The 21,063-nt window shown below is 41.4% G+C and overlaps 1 protein-coding gene across 3 annotated transcripts in view; it reads left to right on the forward strand.

Annotated features, from left to right (window-relative positions):
* The window catches only part of FLVCR1 (FLVCR choline and heme transporter 1), a 38,769-nt gene that overhangs the window by 4,742 nt on the left and 12,964 nt on the right, over positions 1 to 21,063 (forward strand). For all 3 annotated transcript variants that reach the window (XR_016219613.1, XM_002717517.6, XM_051821332.3), the window contains 6 exons: positions 6,832 to 6,972; positions 12,627 to 12,694; positions 13,359 to 13,462; positions 16,927 to 17,037; positions 17,514 to 17,619; positions 17,828 to 17,939. Coding sequence is in view for 2 of the 3 variants with exons in the window: in XM_002717517.6 (XP_002717563.1) it covers positions 6,832 to 6,972; positions 12,627 to 12,694; positions 13,359 to 13,462; positions 16,927 to 17,037; positions 17,514 to 17,619; positions 17,828 to 17,939 (642 nt within the window). In the remaining variant the exon portion in view is untranslated. The remainder of the gene's footprint in view (positions 1 to 6,831; positions 6,973 to 12,626; positions 12,695 to 13,358; positions 13,463 to 16,926; positions 17,038 to 17,513; positions 17,620 to 17,827; positions 17,940 to 21,063) is intronic.

A 21,063-nucleotide genomic window follows, 5' to 3' on the forward strand; every position in this document is an offset into this window, starting at 1 on the left:
TTCTAGTCATTAACACTTATAGTTAAACTGCATTATAGCTGGAATTTTTAGATTTACAATTTTTACCATGGCCAGAATAGTAATGAGGAATTCCTATTTTTTAATCCTCAACTATGAAATCTTCAATTTTTTTTTTTTTTTTTTTTGACAGGCAGAGTGGATAGTGAGAGAGAGACAAAGAGAAAGGGCTTCCTTTTTGCCGTTGGTTCACCCTCCAATGGCCGCCATGGCTGGCGCGCTGCGGCCGGCGCACCACGCTGATCTGAAGGCAGGAGCCAGGTGCTTACCCTGGTCTCCCATGGGGTGCAGGGCCCAAACACTTGGGCCATCCTCCACTGCCTTCCTGGGCCACAGCAGAGAGCTGGCCTGGAAGAGGGGCAACCGGGACAGAATCCAGCACCCCGACCGGGACTAGAACCCGGTGTGCCAGCGCCGCTAGGTGGAGGATTAGCCTATTGAGCCGCGGCGCCAGCCAAAATCTTCAATTTTAAAGAAAATGCCTCTTGGAGACTATAGAATGTTTCAGTAGAGACTGCCTTGGTAGGTGAACTATATGATGCAGGTCTAAGAGACTTGGCCCATGTACTTCATTTCCTCTAAGATAATGAGAGCGTTCCCTTGGTAGCATATAAAGCATTCTGACATGTCCAGTCTACTTGTGGTTGGTTTTTATGTTTTCTCTTAGTCCAGGAGCGGCATATTTTCAGTGGGCAGACTTCTGAAAATGGACAATTATCCTTGTACTATTTAAACAGCTTAACCAAGTTTTAAAAGAAATCTGTATAATTTTTTAAATTTATTTTTTATTTATTTAAAAGGTAGAGTTGCAGACAGAGGGAGAGACAGAAAGAAAGATCTTTCAGTCGCTGATTCACTCCCCAAATGGCCAAAGCTGAGCCGATCAGAAGCCAGGAGTCTTCTTTCAGGTCTCCTAATTGGATGCAGGGGCCCAAACACTTGGGCCATCTTCCACTGCTTTCCCAGTCCATAGTAGAGAGGAAGAGGAACAGCAGGGACACGAACCGGCACCCATATGGGATGCTGGCATACAGGCGGAGGCTTAGCCCACTATGCCACAGAGCTGGCTCCTATATTATTTATTTTTAAAAACCCTCTTATATCTACTTTCTTTTTTTTTTTTTTTTTTTGACAGGCAGAGCGGACAGTGAGAGAGAGAGAGACAGAGAGAAAGGTCTTCCTTTTGCCGTTGGTTCACCCTCCAATGGCCGCCACAGCCGGCGCGCTGCGGCCAGCGCACCGCGCTGATCCGATGGCAGGAGCCAGGAGCCAGGAGCCAGGTGCTTTTCCTGGTCTCCCATGGGGTGCAGGGCCCAAGCACCTGGGCCATCCTCCACTGCACTCCCTGGCCACAGCAGAGAGCTGGCCTGGAAGAGGGGCAACTGGGACAGAATCCGGCGCCCCAACCGGGACTAGAACCCGGTGTGCCGGCGCCGCTAGGCGGAGGATTAGCCTAGTGAGCTGCGGCGCCGGCTTCTACTTTCTTTCTTTTCAAAATTTATTTGAGAGAAAGAGAAGGAGAGAGAGAGAGAGAGAGCAAGAGTGCTTCTCTTCTCCAAATGCCTACAATGGCCAGGACTGGGCTGGCCAGGTTGAAGCTGGGAGCCTAGAACATAATCCAGGTCTCCCTTGTGCAAGGAAGGAACACAATTACTTGAACTGCCACTTCTACCTTTCAGGATCTGTGTTAGTAGGAAACTGGAGTTAGGAGCCAGAGCCAGGTATCAAACTCGGGCGTTCTGATGTGGGACACAGGCATCTTAACTGCCATCTTAACCATTGGACTAAATATCTACCTTGCAATAAAGACTTTTTTAAAAAAAGATTTATTTATTTATTTGAAAGTCAGAATTATACAGAGAGAGGAGAGAAAGAGAGAGAGAGAGAGAGAGAGGTCTTCCATCCGATGGTTCACTGCCCGGTTGGCCGCAATGGCCGGAGCGGTGCCCATCTGAAGCCAGGAGCCAGCAGCTTTCTCCGGGTCTCCCATGTGGGTGCCGGGGCCCAAGAACTTGGGCATCTTCCACTGCTTTACCAGGCCACAGCAGAGAGCTGGATCAGAAGTGACCGGCGCCCATATGGGATGCCAGCACTGCAGACAGTGGCTTTACCTACTATGCCACAGTGCCGGCCCCGCAATAGAGATTTTTAAAATATAAAATTCTTTTTCCTGGGGCTTGGTAGATTAAGCCTCCACCTGTGGTGCCAGCATCCTGTATGGGTGCAGGTCTGTGTCTGATTGCTCCTCTTCTGATCTAGCTCTCTGGTATGGCCTGTGAAAGCAGTGGTGAATAGCCCAGGTGCTTGGGCCCCTGTACCCAACTGGGAGGTCTGGAGGAAGCTACTGGCTCCTGGCTTTGGATTGGCCCAATACCAGTTATTGCAGCCATTTGGGGGGTGAACCAGTGGATAGAAGACCTTTCTCTCTGTCTCTCCCTCTCTCTCTCTGTAATTCTGCCTCTCAAATAAATAAATAAATATTTTAAAAAATTCCCTTTCCTTTGCTTTTATGTCTCTCATTCTGGTTTTCCTTTTTGAAAAAAAAAATCATCTTCAATTGCTTCTGAGAGAATAATAGATTGTATGTGAGATATCTAAAGATCTGAAATTACGTGTGTATATGTTTAAATGGTTGCAGATAAAATATTTTCATTTGTCTAAGGAGGAGAACTGAGAACAGTAATTAACAGGTAACCATTGGCATATCACCCTGTGTTGATCAAGAAATTAAAAGAGAAAATATTCTTCAAGTACTCATGGCATAAGGGACATAAATTCATAAATGGGGAGGAGAACATGGAATAGAATGAAAAAGGACTAAGTGTCCTACAATTTTAATCTCATAGTATTATGTGTAGTATAAAAGCAAAATAATATATAGCATCAATTTTAATCTTACAACTTTAACCTCATGGTATTATGTATAGTATAAAAGCAATATAATATACAGTTGTGAGATAAAAGTCTTAAGTTGCAAATTGTAATATTCAAATGGAAAATCTGCTTATTTTTCTCTCAAATATTTGGTATTGAGGAAAGTTTGGGTTATTTTTTAAATCTATAAAGTTCCTTAATTACTAAGAGCTGATCCTACTTCTAAATTCTACCCATAGTTACTTTGTTCTTATAAATTGTTTTGCTGAAGTTTTCCAGTAGTGTGATATGTATTAAATTGGTCCTAAGCAGTGTTCTTAAAATGCTGTTTTGAAGATTCATGCCCTGTAAACCAGTTGCCCTCTCTCATGGGGCTTCTGTGTGAGTGTAATGCAGCTAACATTTCTAGGAATTAACCTACGCCTTCCAGTGAATTTCACACTTATCAGGAGAACTCTGTTTAAAGTGTCTAACCTTTGGTTGGTCAATATGTCGTGCCACGTGTGGTTAAAGGGCCCCACATGCTGTGTCTCATTTAACCCTCACAACCTTTTGAGTAGGGTACTGTTATCATTCCCATTTTATAAATGATGAAACTGTGTCACAGAATTTTAGTGCGATTACTTTGCTCAAAGTCACTACTCAAGGTCAGATTTAAGCCTAGGCAATTTAACTCCATAAGTAAAACACTATGTATCATTTTAACTTAGCCTTATTTTTTGTTCCTATTCAAATTCCTCTTCTATGAGGGATAATGATGTTATATTTAAAAACTGTTCTTATGTAGGAAAGCAGTAAACCACATCATTTAACTCAAAAACATGTCCATTAAAATCTTTTCTGATAACTATAAACCAAAAGATAATGACAATAAAATAGTTCATATTTTAATAAGAATTGATTACTTTTAATTTTTACATTCAAAGTATCTCTATATAACCTATAAACGTTTAGCAGAAATACATATTGCTTAGTCTGTGAGAATTTCATGCCTGAAGCAATCTCTCTGATTGTGTACATAGATAATATATTTTATGTAGCTCTAGTTAATTATAAAATTTTTCCACATATATTTCATCATGTAATCCTCGTAACAACTTTTTATTATTCCATTTTGTGATGATAAAACTGAAGCCAACACACAAAAATTGACTTCCTCAAAATCAAAATCAGTGAGATGGAGCAGAGCCAAGATTCAAACCTATATTTGTCTTATACTAGAGGAATATGTGTGATACCTGCTTGACTCATACAAGGACAAATAATGAGATAGAAAGATAATGTTATGTGATTTCAAAAAGTAGAAGTGGCTTAAACAGGAGTGGAGTTGCTACTTACTTGTAAAGGAAGGGAAAGTTTGAATGCGGTGCTTGAGAATGCTTTGGCTATTTTAGTTAGAGAATAACTGTTTCAATGGTCAGTTATTTTATTGGTGCCAATTTTAGTAAGAAAAAGAGACAATTTTGTGGTAGAAGGCTATTTTCCAGTTTCGAGGAGAAAGAAAAAGCCATATTTCATTCTTTGAAAGTAATGATTCAACATAACCAAAGTCATAGACCAATGGCTTTTTGTTCCTCTTTTCGTCATGTAGACTTAAGTCTGACTTTACTACAGCATGTAGCTGGTGGATGCAGACTTGATTTTACAAAAAGATAGCTTGCCTGAAACTAAAAGATAACATTTATATTGAGAAACTAACTCCTTTGGAGTTCAAGGTTGGTAAGAATTGTTTTTAGTTTTGCATTTGAATTCATATTTTGGGCCATAGAGACTTATTTGACCATGGTGAATAAAAACCTGAGAGACTGAAGACTCACCTAATACCCATAACTACCTTGCAAACGTAGTTTTTCCAGTCTGAAACTTTGTTTTACAACTGTATGAGTTCTGTCATTCCAATGTTAATAAAAAGAGTTACCTCCTACCCAATCAGAGACTTCCAGGAAACGACAGCAGACATCCAGACAGTACAAGGACCAGACAGGGTAAAAGGAAGAGGAGCACTTGGCAACAACTTAGATGCCTTCTGTCTGCCAGTCTGCCAGTGTTAAAGATGTTAAAAAGGAAGTATCTATGAACTAAGTCTCCACTTGAATTACTTGTGAGATCTATAGAAATAGAATTATGTTTTAGTTAGACACATTTCAGGTATATCACAAAAGTTTGGCCAGCAAAGAACTTAATTCTTTTAATTTTTAGCAGCAAACAGGAGAATTAGATAATTATAGTGTTGCATGGATGTTTTGAGGATTATTCCATTTCCAGTGATTCTCAGACTTGGCTGGCTATGTTGATAGTAGTTAGCGCTCTGTTTAATACAGATCCTCAGGTTCCATCCTAGAGGTTCTGATTGGTTGAGTCTTGGGTAGAATCTCAAAATCTGTATAACTTTTAAATTTCCAAATGAATCCAGTTGACAGCCAAGTCCACCAGACCTAATCTACTTTCAGACTACAAAGTAGACCCTCCTTGCTGAAAGAAAGAAAGAACCACTATTTTTTTTAAAAATAGAGAAAGGAAATAAGTTCCAGTCTTCCAGAGGATGTTACTTTTCCGAATCTACATACCTTTTTTTTTTTTTTTGGACAGGCAGAGTGGACAGTGAGAGAGACAGAGAGAAAGGTCTTCCTTTTGCCGTTGGTTCACCCTCCAATGGCTACCGCGGCCGGCGCACCGCGCTGATCCGATGGCAGGAGCCAGGTGCTTCTCCTGGTCTCCCATGGGGTGCAGGGCCCAAGTACTCGGGCCATCCTCCACTGCACTCCCTGGCCACAGCAGAGAGCTGGCCTGGAAGAGGGGCAACCGGGACAGAATCCGGCACCCCTACTGGGACTAGAACCCAGTGTGCCGGCGCCGCAAGGTGGAGGATTAGCCTAGTGAGCCACGGCGCCAGCCCGCCTTTTCTTTTCTTTTGGAATTTACCCTGTTTCATCAACATTCAGGTATACATTTTAAATGAAATCTGAAATTGAGATGCCTTGTGTCTTGTTAATTGAGACATCATTGTTTGAGAACTGTTGATCCTGGCAAGATCATTGAGTGCAAGTGTCAGAGGATCTTACACTCAATCAAATGCAGTATTTTTCTTCTATCATAATAAAAAAATTTGAGCCAATCCAAAGGCTGGATTTCATTTCTGGTGTCCCAAATTTTAGCAGGTCAGCTCTTCCATCACTTGTCTGGACTTCTGTGTAGCCTATCCCTAAAGAAATCTGTTCTTCACCAAGGATTCTGGGAAGCTGGCAGATCTTTCCCTGTCCTGCTAAGGAAGGGTCTCTCCTGTGGCTCAGAAGGCTGTGAACTTAACTAGACATGAACAGTGCTAAAACGTAATGCATCAGACTCCATGGCCTGGTACTCGAGTGTCTCTTAGCTTTCTTCTTCTGTTCCCCATATGCAGCTTGAGTGAATCAGCAAAAACTACCTGGCTCTGCTTTCATGAATCCACCTGGACTTTTCCAGTCCCAGAGACATAATGGATCAGACCATAAACTGTGTGTCAGATTTCAGAAGAAAGTAGGGAAGGCCCTGAACATTTAGTAGTATATTGACTCACTCATATCTGATATTTGCCTGGTTACAAACTGAAATGAATTTTAAAAATACAGTACTGGCTCATAAAAATTAATCTTGATTAACTGAATATGGAATAATTCGCAGGCAAGGTCATGGCATATGACAGTTGGTTCTCTCATTCAGTTATGTGAATTGGCCAAATTTCGTGAGTTTCAGAAGGTGGAGATGGTAATCCCAAACTGCTCTTCACTTAGAAATCAGTGAAAATGAAAAGCCACACCAAACTTGACATTCACTACCTTTTAAAATCTAATCTGAATTCTGTCTGCTCACTAATAAAGATAATATAAATAACTATAACATATGTAATAATGTAGTACATGTACATTAGCTAAAGGTAATCCTTTTTATGTCTGTTTCCAGCATTCAAGGAAAAACCTCAGTATCCACCGAGCCAGGCTCAAGCAGCTCTCCGTGACAGTCCGCCTGAAGAGTACTCCTATAAGAAATCGATAAGAAACCTATTTAAAAATATTCCTTTTGTCCTTCTACTGGTCACTTATGGTAAGTGCGTTCTTGTATAGTTTAATGCCTCCATAAGCCTTTGAGCATTTTGGGTTCTTTTCATGTAACATGGTGGTTTGGACTTTAATAAGATTGATTTGGTGAACTCTTTAAAAAATAATGACTGCACAGCCATGAACTTAAATATTGAATTAAAAAGTGAAAAGGCCAGGATGGGTATTTTTACATTTTTTTTAGATCTCAAATAGAGAAGTTCTGCGTCTTTCGTGAGTTTTCATAGAGTTTAGGCCATTATGAACTATAATTATGACTGCTGTAAGCATGTGGGAAATGCTGTCAACAGCTCCGTTCTTTGACGTTGTGCAAACTGGCATCTGTTTTGACTACTCTACTGAAGCTAGAGGCCACTCTAACCAATTCTGACTTTAAAGAAAGAGAATTCTCATTCCTCTGCCAGATGCTCCCCCTAACACTACAGCTTTGACTGCAATGGCAATACGCTCAGTTCTCTGCAGTTCCCTGAGTTTATTCTCTGTTGCTTATGTTGACGCTGCTGCGTTACCATATAGCCAGCATAACAACTGGCACTCCCTGATGCTGTTACTCGCCTAATTCACTGCTGTACACAGTGAATTACACAACTGACTGCTGTTCTCTTTTTTACATTTTTAAGGGGGTGCACACCTTTTAAATAAATGTTTTATAAATTGTAAGAGATTATGTCCCAACCTGAACTCTTACACCTTTACAGAAATTGTTTATCACTTGGTAGAATATTTAATCCAATGAACTCCCATGGAAGCCCTCTCCCAGCTTTGACAGTTATCAACCATGCTTGCTTGATCTATTTTCTCTGTTCCTGGAATATTTTAAGGTAAATCCCAGATGTTACAGCATCTCATCTTTAAATACTTCAGCAAGTGACTTCCCTGTTTGGGTTAAACCTGAAATTTCTAACTGGAAGTAACATACGGTGCTCACTATTATCCATCAGAGTGAACAATTTTCTTTAGCATGTCATTTGTGATAGTGTTTTTCCTACTTCTCTTTTACCCCTTGCTGAATCAATCCATTATGCTCTTACACAGATTTATCTCCACATGCCAGTGCCCTGTTTATTGTTATCTCTAAGCAGACCTTCAAGAGCTAGCTTAAGGTTTACCTCATTTATTGTTTTTTTTTTTTTTTTTTTTTTATTTGAAAGGTAGAGTTATAGACAGTGAGAAAGAGAGAGAGACAGCGAGAAAGGTCTTCCTTTTGTTGGTTCACTCCCCAAATGGCTGCTATGGCTGGCGCTGCGCTGATCCGAAGGCAGGAGCCAGGCTGCTTCCTCCTGGTCTCCCATGGGGTGCAGGGTCCCAAGCACCTGGGCCATCCTCCACTGTCCTCCCAGGCCACAGCAGAGAGCTGGACTGGAAGAGGAGCAGCCAGGACTAGAACCTGCACCCATATGGGATGCTAGCGCCACAGGCGGTGAGCCATGGCGCTGGCCCCATCATTTATTGTTGATTTTGTTATTCTTTTATTGGTTAATTCCATCATTAACTATCAAATTGCAACTAAATATATACTAGTACTCTCTGGGCTGTGTGGGCTAGAGAGAAGCGTGCTGTATGATCCTCTGCCTGTAGTCATCCATCATTCAGTCAGCAGAGGTGATCTAAACATCTGAAACACAATAGCATGGGAGGTTTTTATCAGAAAGGTAACAATGCACTTGCTCCACAAGTTGGGGCCTTCAGGATACATCACTGGGAAAGGAGAAATGCAGAGAAGGGCTATGGGTGACAGGAGAGCCTCATGGAAGAGTAGGATTGAATGAGGCCTTAAAGAATGTGTTGGGGGCCAGCACTGTGGCGTAGAGAGTAAAGCCTGTGCCTGCAGTGCTGGCATCCCATATGAGCACCGGTGCAAGTCCCAGCTGTTCCACTTCCAGTCCATCTCCCTGCTAATGCTTCTGGGAAAGCAGTGGAAGATGGCCCAAGTCCTTGGGCTCCTGGGTGGGAAATCCGGAAGAAGCTCCTTGCTCTTGGCTTTGGATCAGCCCAACTCTGGCCATTGCAGCCCATCTGGGGAGTGAACCAGCAGATGGAAGACCTCTTTCTCTCTCTGCCTCTGCCTCTCTGTAACTCTGCCTTTCAATAAATAAATAAAATCTTTTAAAAATTTTATAAAAAAAAAAAGAGTGGGTTGGATTTGGGTAGACAGAGGGGAAAGGGAAATGAAATGCGCAGGGCCGTAGGTGGTGCTGTCTGTACTCTGACTTCTATGGAATGTTTGTGTCTGAACTTTGTACTTCCTCAGTTAGACATAAATGATTAGGTAAAAATTTGTTGAGTTTGTGATTTATAAAGTGCTTCTATATGTAATTTTTATTTAACTCTTCAAACAACTCTGTGAGATACAAAGTCTATATGATACGTATATAATTGCTTTAAACTATAAGTGTCAAGTGTATGACCTGCAAAGCTAGAAATATTTGCTATCTGGCTCTTTGCAGAAAGTGTTAGTTGAGCCCTTGTTTATTAAAATAATGCAAGAGAACCTAGAGAAAACTGGTAAACTAAGAATTAGTTCAGTGAGATTACTTAACATCTGACAATGTGAAAATATCCACTGCATTCCTATGAAAAGACACTTTTTATAGTAACAACCAAAACTTGAAATAAATCTACAAAAATACCTTTATAGAGAAAATAAGAAAACACTGAAAGGCATAAAAGAAAGTCTAAGTAATTTAAATGGGGGCTAAACCATGTTTACAGGAGACGTAACATTATAGTGATGCCAGTTAACCTTACAAGACCACTGACAAATGCCAGTTGGCAATTTAGACTGAGGATAAGGTCAGAGACTGTAAGGAAATTCAACAGTTTCCTTGTTGAAGGAGTGTAAAGAAGAAGGAGTTGGGAAACACTGCAGAGTTCAGCAACATTCCCCAGTACAGTTGGAGGAGGTTTCTTGGCCTCATACACTTCACCAAAGGGATGCAAGTTAGGGATTGTAAGTTTGCATGAGGGTCACATCACATTTCTCTTTGTACACTTGCCCCTCAGTGACTAGTATTGTGAACAAAAGGTCACAGCCATCTTGCATGTAGGTGAGTCTTAATAAGGATTGTATACTCAGTGTCCAAAACTCAGGAACCAAAAGGACTGATGTAAAATTTTTGGAGGTTAGGCTCTTTGGAGAAAATGTGATCCCTCTTATCCCAACTATATATTTTCTCTGTGAAACTCAGAAAAACACCACACTCTAGATTCAGATAGCATAGCATTCATTGCTACTATAACTGCATCCAAACTCTGTCGTTCTTCAGGCTTGGAGGAGATTTAAGATCGCTCACTATAGGGTACAAGGCTTGAGCACAGCCTCCTCTGTTATTCTCAGCTTCTCCAGGCGAACCCAGCGGTCCAGGTGCATCCTTGAACTTGGTGAGAAAGTATCAATGACCACTTACCTAGGTGTTTTTTCTTTTAAACATTTATTTATTTATTTGAAAGTCAGAGTTAGAGAGAGGGAGAGAGGTCTTCCATCTGCTGATTTGTTCCCCAGATGGCCGCATGGCCTGGACTGGGCCAGGCCGAAGCCAGGAGCTTCATCTGAGTCTCCCACATGGGTGACAGGGGCCCAGACACTTGAGCCATTATCTGAGGCTTTTCCCAGGCCATTAGCAGGATGGGAAGTGAGCAGCCAGGACACAAACTGTCCCCCATATGGGATGCCAGCATCTCAGGTGGTGGGTTTGCCTGCTACGCCACAACACTGGCCACCCCAGGTGGTTTTGATTAGTTTAGCTGACAGGCTTTTAGGCCGGCTATAGGCCTCATCTTGCAATCTCCAGTTTAAACAGGTTTTAATGGAAGTTGACTAATTCTCAGGTTCCTGTGAGAGAAGATCTACGAACAACAAAAATGATGTTGATGAAGAACGAGTTGAGGACTCATTCTCACATGTCAGGATTTACAACGCCGTGGTGATTCACATCCATGAGTAGCAAGAGGTGGACATTTCGATCCCCGGCACAGAACACAGAGCTCAGTGGCTAACCTGTCACTTGGGATAGGCTGGGTTCTGTGACTGTCCTGAAACCCTGCTAGAAAATATTTAGTGGGCTAACACATCAAACATCTATTTACTTACTAGTAAGGAAATGTAAGTCAAAGCCAGAGTAAGCTACAGTATCATACACTCTCAAATTGGCCAAACAATTTTCACCAGATTTTAAGTAAACAAACTTGACAAGCATTCACAGCAACAGGAACTTGCCTGGTAGTATAAACAAATCGTGCCACTTTGAAGAGTGGTTTGTCTGTATCCAGAACATAGAATTTCTACTCCTAGACAAGCTGTGTACATAAGAACGAAGACATAGTATTCATGGCAAGTTGCTTTTAAATAGTAAAAAAACTGAAAAAAAAATTTATCTACCAAAAGGACAAGAAATAATTATATTGAAGTGTATTCACACAATGGAATATTATATAGCAGAGAAAACAATCAAAATAGAAAGGATTCATTGTGTAGATCTCAGAACATAATGCTGAATGATAAAAATAAATTACAGATAGACAGAAATCATTTATATTGTTTAAATACACGCAGAGTAATTCAAATTACTTATAAATTCTCATGTATGGTAACATATAGAATGATAAACACTAGATCCAAGGTAGGGGTTATTTTTGGGAAAGAAGACAGGACAGGATTGAGAAAAAGTCTAAATAATGAATCTGAATTTGAATGTTCATCAAAACTTGTTGATGAGTAAGGATATTTGTATATGAGTCTATTCTCTACACTATTTCACATGCTTGGAATATTTAAGAATAAGAGAGAAAAATAGTAAACTAATGTCTTGGCTAGATTGAGAGGCTCATTCACAGGAACAGAATACATGCAAGGAACACGAGGGCTTAAACCTAGCGCGATTCCTAATAACCAACTGTGTTTAGTTTTTTCCTTATAAATCTTCTTTTCTTAAATATTTATTTATTATATTTGAAAGGCATAGGACGGAGAGAGGGGGAGACACAGAGAGATATCCTCCATCTACTGGTTTACCCCCCAGATGGCCACAACAGCTGGGGCTGTGCCAGGCCGAAGCCAGGAGCCAGGAACTCCATCCAGGTCTCCCACATGGATGAGAGGTCCAAGCTTCTGCTGCTTTCCCAGGTGTATCAACAGAGACCTGGATCAGAAGTGGAGCAACTAGAATTTGAACTGGTGCTCTGATATGGGATGCCAGGGTTGCAAGTGGCAGCTTAACTACCGTAGCACCCGTCCCCCTAAATATTCTTTAATTAACGTTGTCTTGCTCGTTGTCTTGTAAGTCCTGGTCACCAAACCAGGATGTCTGCTTTGCTTTTAGCATTTGTTGGCCAGAGTTCATTGAAGGGGCTCTTTTTCAATTCATTGCTTTTTGGGTTGCCACAGTGTTACATGTGAGGGTGTGACTTAGGGTCAGTATATCTGAATCAATAATAAAATGTTATGACAGAATTCTGTCATGGCTCTAGTGAATTTAGGTGCTGAATTGATCAGTCCCTCTCCTGAAAGAGGATGGCAGTAATTTTTAAATTTTGTCATGTGTCTAAGAAATATACTCTCTTTTCACAGTCGTCACATAGGATTCCACATCCCTTCAGGAACTGATAGATTATACAGTTATAATTTTCTCTTTATTGTTATAGGAATCATGACTGGAGCATTTTATTCTGTCTCAACATTATTAAATCAAGTGATATTGAAATATTATCCGGTAAGCTTCTATCTACATTGTACTGCATGCCTAGGCAAGAATTTTTCTTTACCAATATAATTCCTGTTAGCATGACTGTAAGATTACAGATTATGACCTTGTTGCTATAAAAGATTTGCATTTGTTTTATTGAGAATACCTTTAAACCAATTTACAAAACACATAGCATGGAAAGCAGAAGTTACTGCTTTGACAAAACCTAAGTTTTTGTTTTTTCTTTTTTAAAGAAATAGTGTCGCTGGTTACATGGGAAAAGACAAAACATTTATTTAAGGGATATCAACAATACATTTAAAGAAGTAAATATCAAGCTCTAAGTGACCTCTTTGCTTTTGAAAGCAGAAAGCAGTTGTATTCTGTGTAAACTATCAGCTTGACTCCTTTTCAGACATCTGTAAATTACTTAAGAATCCTAACAAAAATCATTGTACTTCTAACCACGGATAGGCAAGGAAGCATTTTCATTTTTGTTTCTTTCATGATTCTAAGATTTTCCTTTCCTGGTTTTAAAATAGAATGCCCATCCCCACATTGTACTGTGTCTCCCTGTTATATTGTATACTTCATTTTATGATTGTTTCTATTGACTATGAGAAGGTATGGGAATGTGAAGGATCTGTTTGATTAGAAGTATCTCAGGCTGACTTCTGCAAATTGTCTTCAGGGAGAAGAAGTGAATGCTGGAAGGATAGGGTTAACTCTGGTAGTAGCTGGAATGGTGGGCTCTATTCTTTGTGGCTTGTGGCTGGATTACACCAAAACATACAAGTAAGTGAACATAGATGTATGAATAGTATAAAAATCAAAGGTGTTTGGTTTTAGAGGAAATTTTACTTTTTATTTTAATAAATTTAAAAAGTATTGTTATTAATAAAGATTTGGATTTGCATCAGTTACCAGACATTTCAGTAGTCTTATGCATTGTCTTATTTTATTGGTCAGACTGGTTTCAACTCTTGAGAACTTGCATACCTTATGAACCTTCTCCCATCTGACATCACTCACAGAGACCACTCCAGAAGGAATCTTTTCTATTCCAAAAAAACTCCTTTTGAAAAACATTTCAACCAGCGCCACGGCTCAATAGGCTAATCCTCTGCCTGTGGCTCCGGCTCACCGGGTTCTAGTCCCAGTCGGTCAGGATTCTGTCCCGGTTGCCCCTCTTCCGAGCCAGCTCTCTGCTGTGGCCCGGGAGTGCAGTGGAGGATGGCCCAAGCAATGGGCCCTGCACCCGCATAGGAGACCAGGAGGAAGCACCTGGCTCTTGGCTTCGGATCAGCGTGGTGCGCCAGCCACAGCACGCCGACCGCAGAGGCCATTGGAGGGTGAACCAACGGAAAAAGGAAGACCTTTCTCTCTGTCTCTTTCTCTCTCACTCTCCACTCTGCCTGTCAAAAAATTAAAAAAACAAAAAACAAACAAAAAAAAATTTCGCTTTTGATGGAGACTTTATCTTATTCTTTTCTTATGCTGTGGGCTTAAAAACAAAGTTATTTTCTGTCAAAAAGATTATTATTGGTTGTAGGGCTTTGTTTTGTTTTGTTTTGTTTTTGGTAAGAGCTTTGTGGCTAAAGTGCACCCAACTAAAGCACTACTTAAGCATAATATGGAAATTCTGTATTAATTGTTCATCTATATAGAACAAGCAAAATGCTTGGGAAATGAAGTTTCAGAGGCAGCATCTTTTGCTCTGGGCCTTTAAAGAATAACCATTTTCTTTTGTTTTGTATTTTTGTTTTCTTAATTTGAGAGGTAGAGAGACAGATTAGACTGGAGAGAGCTCCCATCTATTGATTTATTCCCTGAATCTTACGATGGCAAGAGATGGGCCCAGCCAAAGCTGGGAGCCAGGAACTCAATCCAGGTGTCCCACGTGGGTCCTGCTCAGAAACTCAGTTATTTGGGCCATCACTGCTGCCTCCCAAGGTCTGCATTAGCAGGAAGTTGGAATCAGAAGCCCGAACACTGAATTGAACCCAGGTACTCCACAATGTGTGATGTGGGCATCTTAACCATTAAACACCTGCCCCACATTTTTTAATAGGCCAGAAAATTCCCACCTAATCTACCTGGGGAAATACATGAATGAAACCATGAAAAAATCAATGGAATTAAATAAAATGAATTGTTGAAATGTGGCCCAGGATAGCTTTGAAGGCCCAGGATACTTTTGATACAGTTATTCTAAACCCTTTTAAAAGTATCTCTGATCTTGAAATTCTCTAAGATAGTCCTCTCATAATTTAAGATAGCATTTGATGCAGCTACATTATTATGAAATGATAGCTTAGAAGGCCAGCGCCGCGGCTCAATAGGCTAATCCTCCGCCTTGTGGCGCCGGCACACCGGGTTCTAGTCCCAGTCGGGGCGCCGGATTCTGTCCCGGTTGCCCCTCTTCCAGGCCAGCTCTCTGCTGTGGCCAGGGAGTGCAGTGGAGGATGGCCCAAGTACTTGGGCCCTGCACCCCATGGGAGACCAGGATAAGTACCTGGCTCTTGCCATTGATCAGCGTGGTGCACCAGCTGCAGCGTGCCGGCCGCGGTGGCCATTGGAGGGTGAACCAACGGCAAAAGGAAGACCTTTCTCTCTGTCTCTCTCTCTCACTATCCACTCTGCCTGTCAAAAAAAATAAATAAATAAATAAAATGATAGCTTAGAGTGAAATTAATTCAATTTGTAGATGAAAGGAACATATATAAACAGTTACATTCCTTAATAGCCTTTGGTCCATTAGAACACTTAATAGGCATAGAAATAGGGGCCTGTTCTGTGGCGGTAAAGCCACCGCCTGCAATGCCAGCATCCCATATAGGCTCTGGTTCAAGGCCTGGCCGCTGCACTTTAGATCCAGCTCCCTGCTAATGCTTCTGGGAAAGCAGTGGAAGATGGCCCAAGTGCTTGGACCCCTGTCACCCATGTGGGAGACCAGGAAGAAGCTCCTGGTTCCTGGCTTTGGCTTGTCCCAGCCTTAACTGTTGAAACCATTTGGGAAATAAACTAGCAGATGAAAGATCTCTGTCTCTCCTTCTCTCTCTCTCTCTGTAACTCACCTTTCAAATAAAAATCTTTTTAAAAACATTGGGATAGAAATATGTTCTTTGCTACCCTGGCTTTTTTCTCAGGATAGCTGCTGTCCTCTCACTCTACTCCTGTTGTATGAATCTTTGTTAGGTAGGAATTATGGCAAGCTATGTGTGACCCTCATCCTCAGGACTCTTATGGTCTAAATAGGAAAAATGAAGCATTCACATAAGGAAAGTAAAATGATGTCATAAGTCCAATAGATGTCAAATGCCAGTTGTCTAGCTATAAATGAGAAAGGAAGTTTGGAAGAATCTTGTAAGCTTCAGTAATTAGGGAGGCATTTGGAACATGTAGAATTTTGTCTGAATTTTAAGATTTATTTGTTTTTCTGGAAAGTAGAGAGAATCTTCAATTAGTCACTTCACTCAAATGGCCATAGTAACCTGGGGCAGGCTGAAGCTAGGAAATAGGAATTCCAGCCTGCTCTCCCACGTGGGTGGCAAAGGCCCAAGCACTTCAGCACTCCGATATAGGATGCTGGCCTCCCGAGCAGTGGCATAACCTGCCACACCATAGCACCCACCCTGATCTGAATCTTCAGATATGAATAAAGAACTATCCCATTTGCTATCATAAAAATTATTTTATCCATATGAATATCTCCTAAGTTATTGGATGTGATGTGAATTTATTGCCTGCTGCCACTGAATCTTAATCTTTAAAGTCTATGTGGATACATTGTCTTTTTTTTTTTTTAAGATTTACTTATTTGAAAGGCAGAGTTACAGAGAGGAGGAGGCAGAGAAAGAAAGAGATCGATCTTCCATCCTCTGGTTCACTCCCAAAATGGCCACAATAGCTGGAGCTGGGCCGATCTGAAGCCAGGAGCTTCCCCCAGGTCTCCCACGTGGGTGCAGGGCCCAAGGACTTGGGCCATCTTCTACTGCTTTCTCAGGCCATAGCAGAGAGCTGGATCAGAAGTTAAGTAGCCGAAACTTGAACTGGCGCCCATAGGAGATGCTGGCACTGCAGGTGGCGGCTTTACCTCACAGTGCCGGCCCAGATATATTTTCTATAGATAAAAAAGTAGCAGAAAATTTGGAAAAAGCAAAGATTTATTAATATACAGATAAAGAAAGCTAGCCAAATGATTTTTTATGTACCTAGGAGAATCAGACAAAATAACAATTTTGTTGTTTTTGTTTTAGACAGACTACTCTCATAGTTTACATTTTATCTTTTATCGGAATGGTTATATTTACTTTCACATTGGACCTTGGATACATTATCATCGTGTTTGTTACTGGAGGGATACTTGGGTAAGTATCAAAGGTGTCCAGGGAAATGGCAGCATGCTGTTACCATTCTGAAGTATTATCACCCTAGTTTCTCATTTTTAGGTTCACTCAAATATTGTTTAATATTTTAAGCTTCAAAGGGTCCATTCTGTGCATATAAATGTGTGATTCTTCAAAACTCTAAAAATTAATTTTTTGGCATGTTATTGGTAAAAAATAGGTATGCTTTACTTGATCTAAGTAATTTTATGTGGTTATTAAGACAATTGACTTAGAAAGACAGAGGTATATTTTTCTCAGAATAAAGCACAGGAATTGTGTTTGTTGCAAGTTATGTGACCTGGGGCTGATGGGACAACTGTCATGGTTCATTACAAAGCGACTTCATAATACACACTTGCTTGATGATATAATAAGTCTGAGAGGTAGAGTGGTCACCTCCACACAGGATGTTGTCCTCCTGGTCACTCTTCTGTCATGTTGCATTTATCTCCTAGTTTCTTCATGACTGGCTACCTCCCCTTGGGCTTCGAATTCGCTGTTGAAATCACTTACCCTGAATCTGAAGGTACTTCCTCTGGTCTTCTTAATGCTGCTGCACAGGTAAGTCCCTGATCCCTCTTAGCCCTGTGGTGATCATTTTATCAAACATTCTGGTACATAATGAGTCTGCCGGACTTTTGTTTCCACTTTTCAATGACTGTCTCTAGACGTGAAATCACATGAAATCAAATCAGTTAAGTTCTTGAGAAAAAGTTTCTACCTGTTTTTTAAGAAGCAAACTTCATAAAAATGATTTATTTCATTTTAGATATTTGGAATTTTGTTCACATTGGCTCAAGGAAAGCTCACATCAGACTATAGCCCAAGGGCAGGGAACATTTTCCTCTGTGCTTGGATGTTTGTCGGCATCATTTTAACAGGTAACGGAGGGCATCTGCCTGGACAACGTCCTATGGTCTTGTCTTTGTATTTTATTATGTGGATTGCTTTTTTTTTTTTTTTTGCCTTTTTTTTTTTTAGATTTATTTATTTATTTGAGAGGCAGAGCTGGAGATAGAGAGAGGTCTTCCATCCAATGGTTCACTCCCTAAATGGCCACAATGACTAGAGCTGGGCCTATCCAAAGCCAGGAGCCAGGAGCTTCTTCTGGGTCTCCCATGTAGGTACAGGGGCCCAAGGACTTGGGCCATTTTCCACTGCTTTCCCAGGCCATTAGCAGGGAGCTGGATCAGAAGTGGAGCAGCTGGGACTCGAACTGGTGCCCATTTGGGTTGCCAGTGCCTTGGGTGGAGTATTAACCTACTACACCACAGCGCCAGCCCCACATGTTGCTTCTGAATGCAAGAGAGAAAATGAAGTAAAAAGCAAGATGTTGGGGCCGGCGCTGTGGCATAGTAGGTTAATCCTCCACCTGTGATGCCGGCATCCCCTATGGGTGCCGGTTCTAGTCCCAGCTGTTCCTCCTCCAATCCAGCTCTCTGCTGTGGCCTAGGAAAACAGTAGTGGATGGCCCAGGTCCTTGGGCCCCTGTACCCATGTGGGAGACCTGGAAGAAGCTTCTGGCTCCTGGCTTCAGATTGACACAGCTCCAGCCTTTGCAGCCATTTGGGGAGTGGCCCACCAGAAAGAAGACCTTTCTCTTTGTCTCTCCCTCTTGCTGTCTGTAACTCTACCTCTCAAATAAATAAAATATTTTTTTTAAAAAAGCAGTATGTCATTTGTTTATGCTTTCAAGGATATGAATCTATTAAATAATTTTGCAGGTTTCACATGCAGTATGATTACTCTGCATAGAAAGCAAAACTGTCATATGTATGTCATATGTAACAAGAATAGTACAGATCCGGAGGTGGGAAGAGCCTGCTTCACAGTCTGATTCTGCCACTCATTGGCTGTGTGACTTTAGAAAAGTTACTTAACCTTTCAAATCCTCCTTTCTTCATTGGAACATTAGAAGATGCTTTATAGGGCTACTATAAGCATTAACCAAGGTGGTTTATGAAAAACTCTTAGGATGTACCTAATACATGTTAGCTTTGAGTATAATAGAGTAGTGGTGGTGAGAAGTCCTGTGGTGATGGTAAAAATAGCATGTGTGATGGTTGGCTATTTTTTTTCTAAGATTTATTTTTTTATTTGAAAGGCAGAGTTACTGAGAGGCAGAGGCAAAGAGAGAGAGAGACAGATCTTCAATCCGCTGGTTCACTCCCTAAGTGACCACAATGGCTGGAGTTGGGCATATCTGAAGCAGGAGCCATGAGCTTCCTCCAGGTCTCCCACATGGGTGCAGGGGCCCAAGGACTTGGGCCATCCTCCACTGCTTTCCCAGGCCATTAGTAGAGAGCTGGATTGGAATTGGAGTATGTGGGACTTGAACCCGCACCCATATGCACAGGATGCTGACTCTGCAGGCAGCAGCAGGTAACTGCTATGCCACAATGCCAGCCCCAGCTAGCTAGTTCTTACACTTTCAGGTGTGATCAGAAGAGATGTCAACAGTAGAGAGAATGTAATAGAACTTTTACCCTTGTTTTGTACATGCACACAGGTGTAATGATGGATTTGGAAGCACAACTTACGTTCAGTGGTGTTTCTAGGCCCATGATGGCTTCTACTTTTATTTTGTGTTGTGAATTTCTTTCTGCATCCCTTTACCAACAGAAGAGGAATAAGCCATGGGATACATGCAGACATGCAGAGGGATTAATTCTTTGATATGCTTATAACTTAGTTATAAAGATAGAGTCTGTTGGAAAGATTTTTTTAAAGATTTATTTATTTATTTGAAAGAGTTACACACAGAGAGAAGGAGAGAGAGAGAGGACTTCCATCCGCTGGTTCACTGTCCTTTGGCCTCAACGGGTGGAGCTGCACCCATCCAAAGCCAGGAGCCTGGAGCTTCTTCCAGGTCTCCCACACAGGTGCAGGGGCCCAAGCACTTGGGCCATCTTCCACTGCTTTTCCAGGCCATAGGAGAGAGCTGGATCAGAAGTGGAGCAGCTGGGACTCGAAACAGCATCCATATGGGATGCTGGCACTGAAGGCAGAGGCTTGACCCACTATACCACAGCGCTGGCCCCAGTCAAAGCTTTTTTATATTTGTTGTATACTTGATTATTCTTTTTAAAGCATTCAATATGAAATCTTACCAGTGATGAACATTTATTTTGGAGACACATAACTGCCTATGGTCATTGTCATTCATTTGTTATACTCAAAGACAGTGAAAATACCCTGTTTTTTCAAAGAAAAGCATTCTGTCATGTGGGAGCTTTTCCCCATATTATCTTCACATAGTAAAATAAAGCATACAAAATTGTGAAATATGTGGTATAGTAACAGCTTTAACTACTGTTAACCTGTTGTAAATTATTCCACGTTGGCTCTTAATTTCCAGGCAAGTACCATACACAGATTCATGAAATCAGTGTTTGTTGCACCAAAAAAAGGAACAGTTTTATATTCTCTTTTCATTTATTATTATGATATTCATTAATGTTAACTTAAATCAAGTCTAAAAATAAGAAATGGGGAGTAGGAGTGTCACTGGAGAAGCGTTGTGGAAGCCGTGGGGCTCTTGTCTTCATGCAAGAAAGAATTGAGGCGTGAGACAGAGTAAAGTAAGTAGGTTTTATTGGAGATAGGGCATCCATCAGAAGGGAAGGGACAGGTAGAGGGTGCCCGGTCACTTGGACTCTGGGAGAGCTAGGTTACATGGTTGAATGGAGAGAATACACCTGGTCAGGCCAGGCTGGTGGCTCAGCAGAGAGCTGAGCACAGTCTTTGTGTAGAGTCCGGTTTGTTTGTTTGTTTGTTTATTTATTTATTTATTTATTTAATTTTTTTGACAGGCAGAGTGGACAGTGAGAGAGAGAGACAGAGAGAAAGGTCTTCCTTTGCCATTGGTTCACCCTCCAATGGCCGCCGCGGCCGGCGCACCGCACTGATCCGATGGCAGGAGCCAGGAGCCAGGTGCTTATCCTGGTCTCCCATGGGGTGCAGGGCCCAAGGACTTGGGCTATCCTCCACTGCACTCCCGGGCCA

Source organism: Oryctolagus cuniculus, chromosome 13 (genome assembly GCF_051225735.1).
Source record: "Oryctolagus cuniculus isolate XC-2025 breed Fujian yellow rabbit chromosome 13, ASM5122573v1, whole genome shotgun sequence".
In the NCBI taxonomy this organism is placed as follows: Eukaryota; Metazoa; Chordata; class Mammalia; order Lagomorpha; family Leporidae; genus Oryctolagus; species Oryctolagus cuniculus.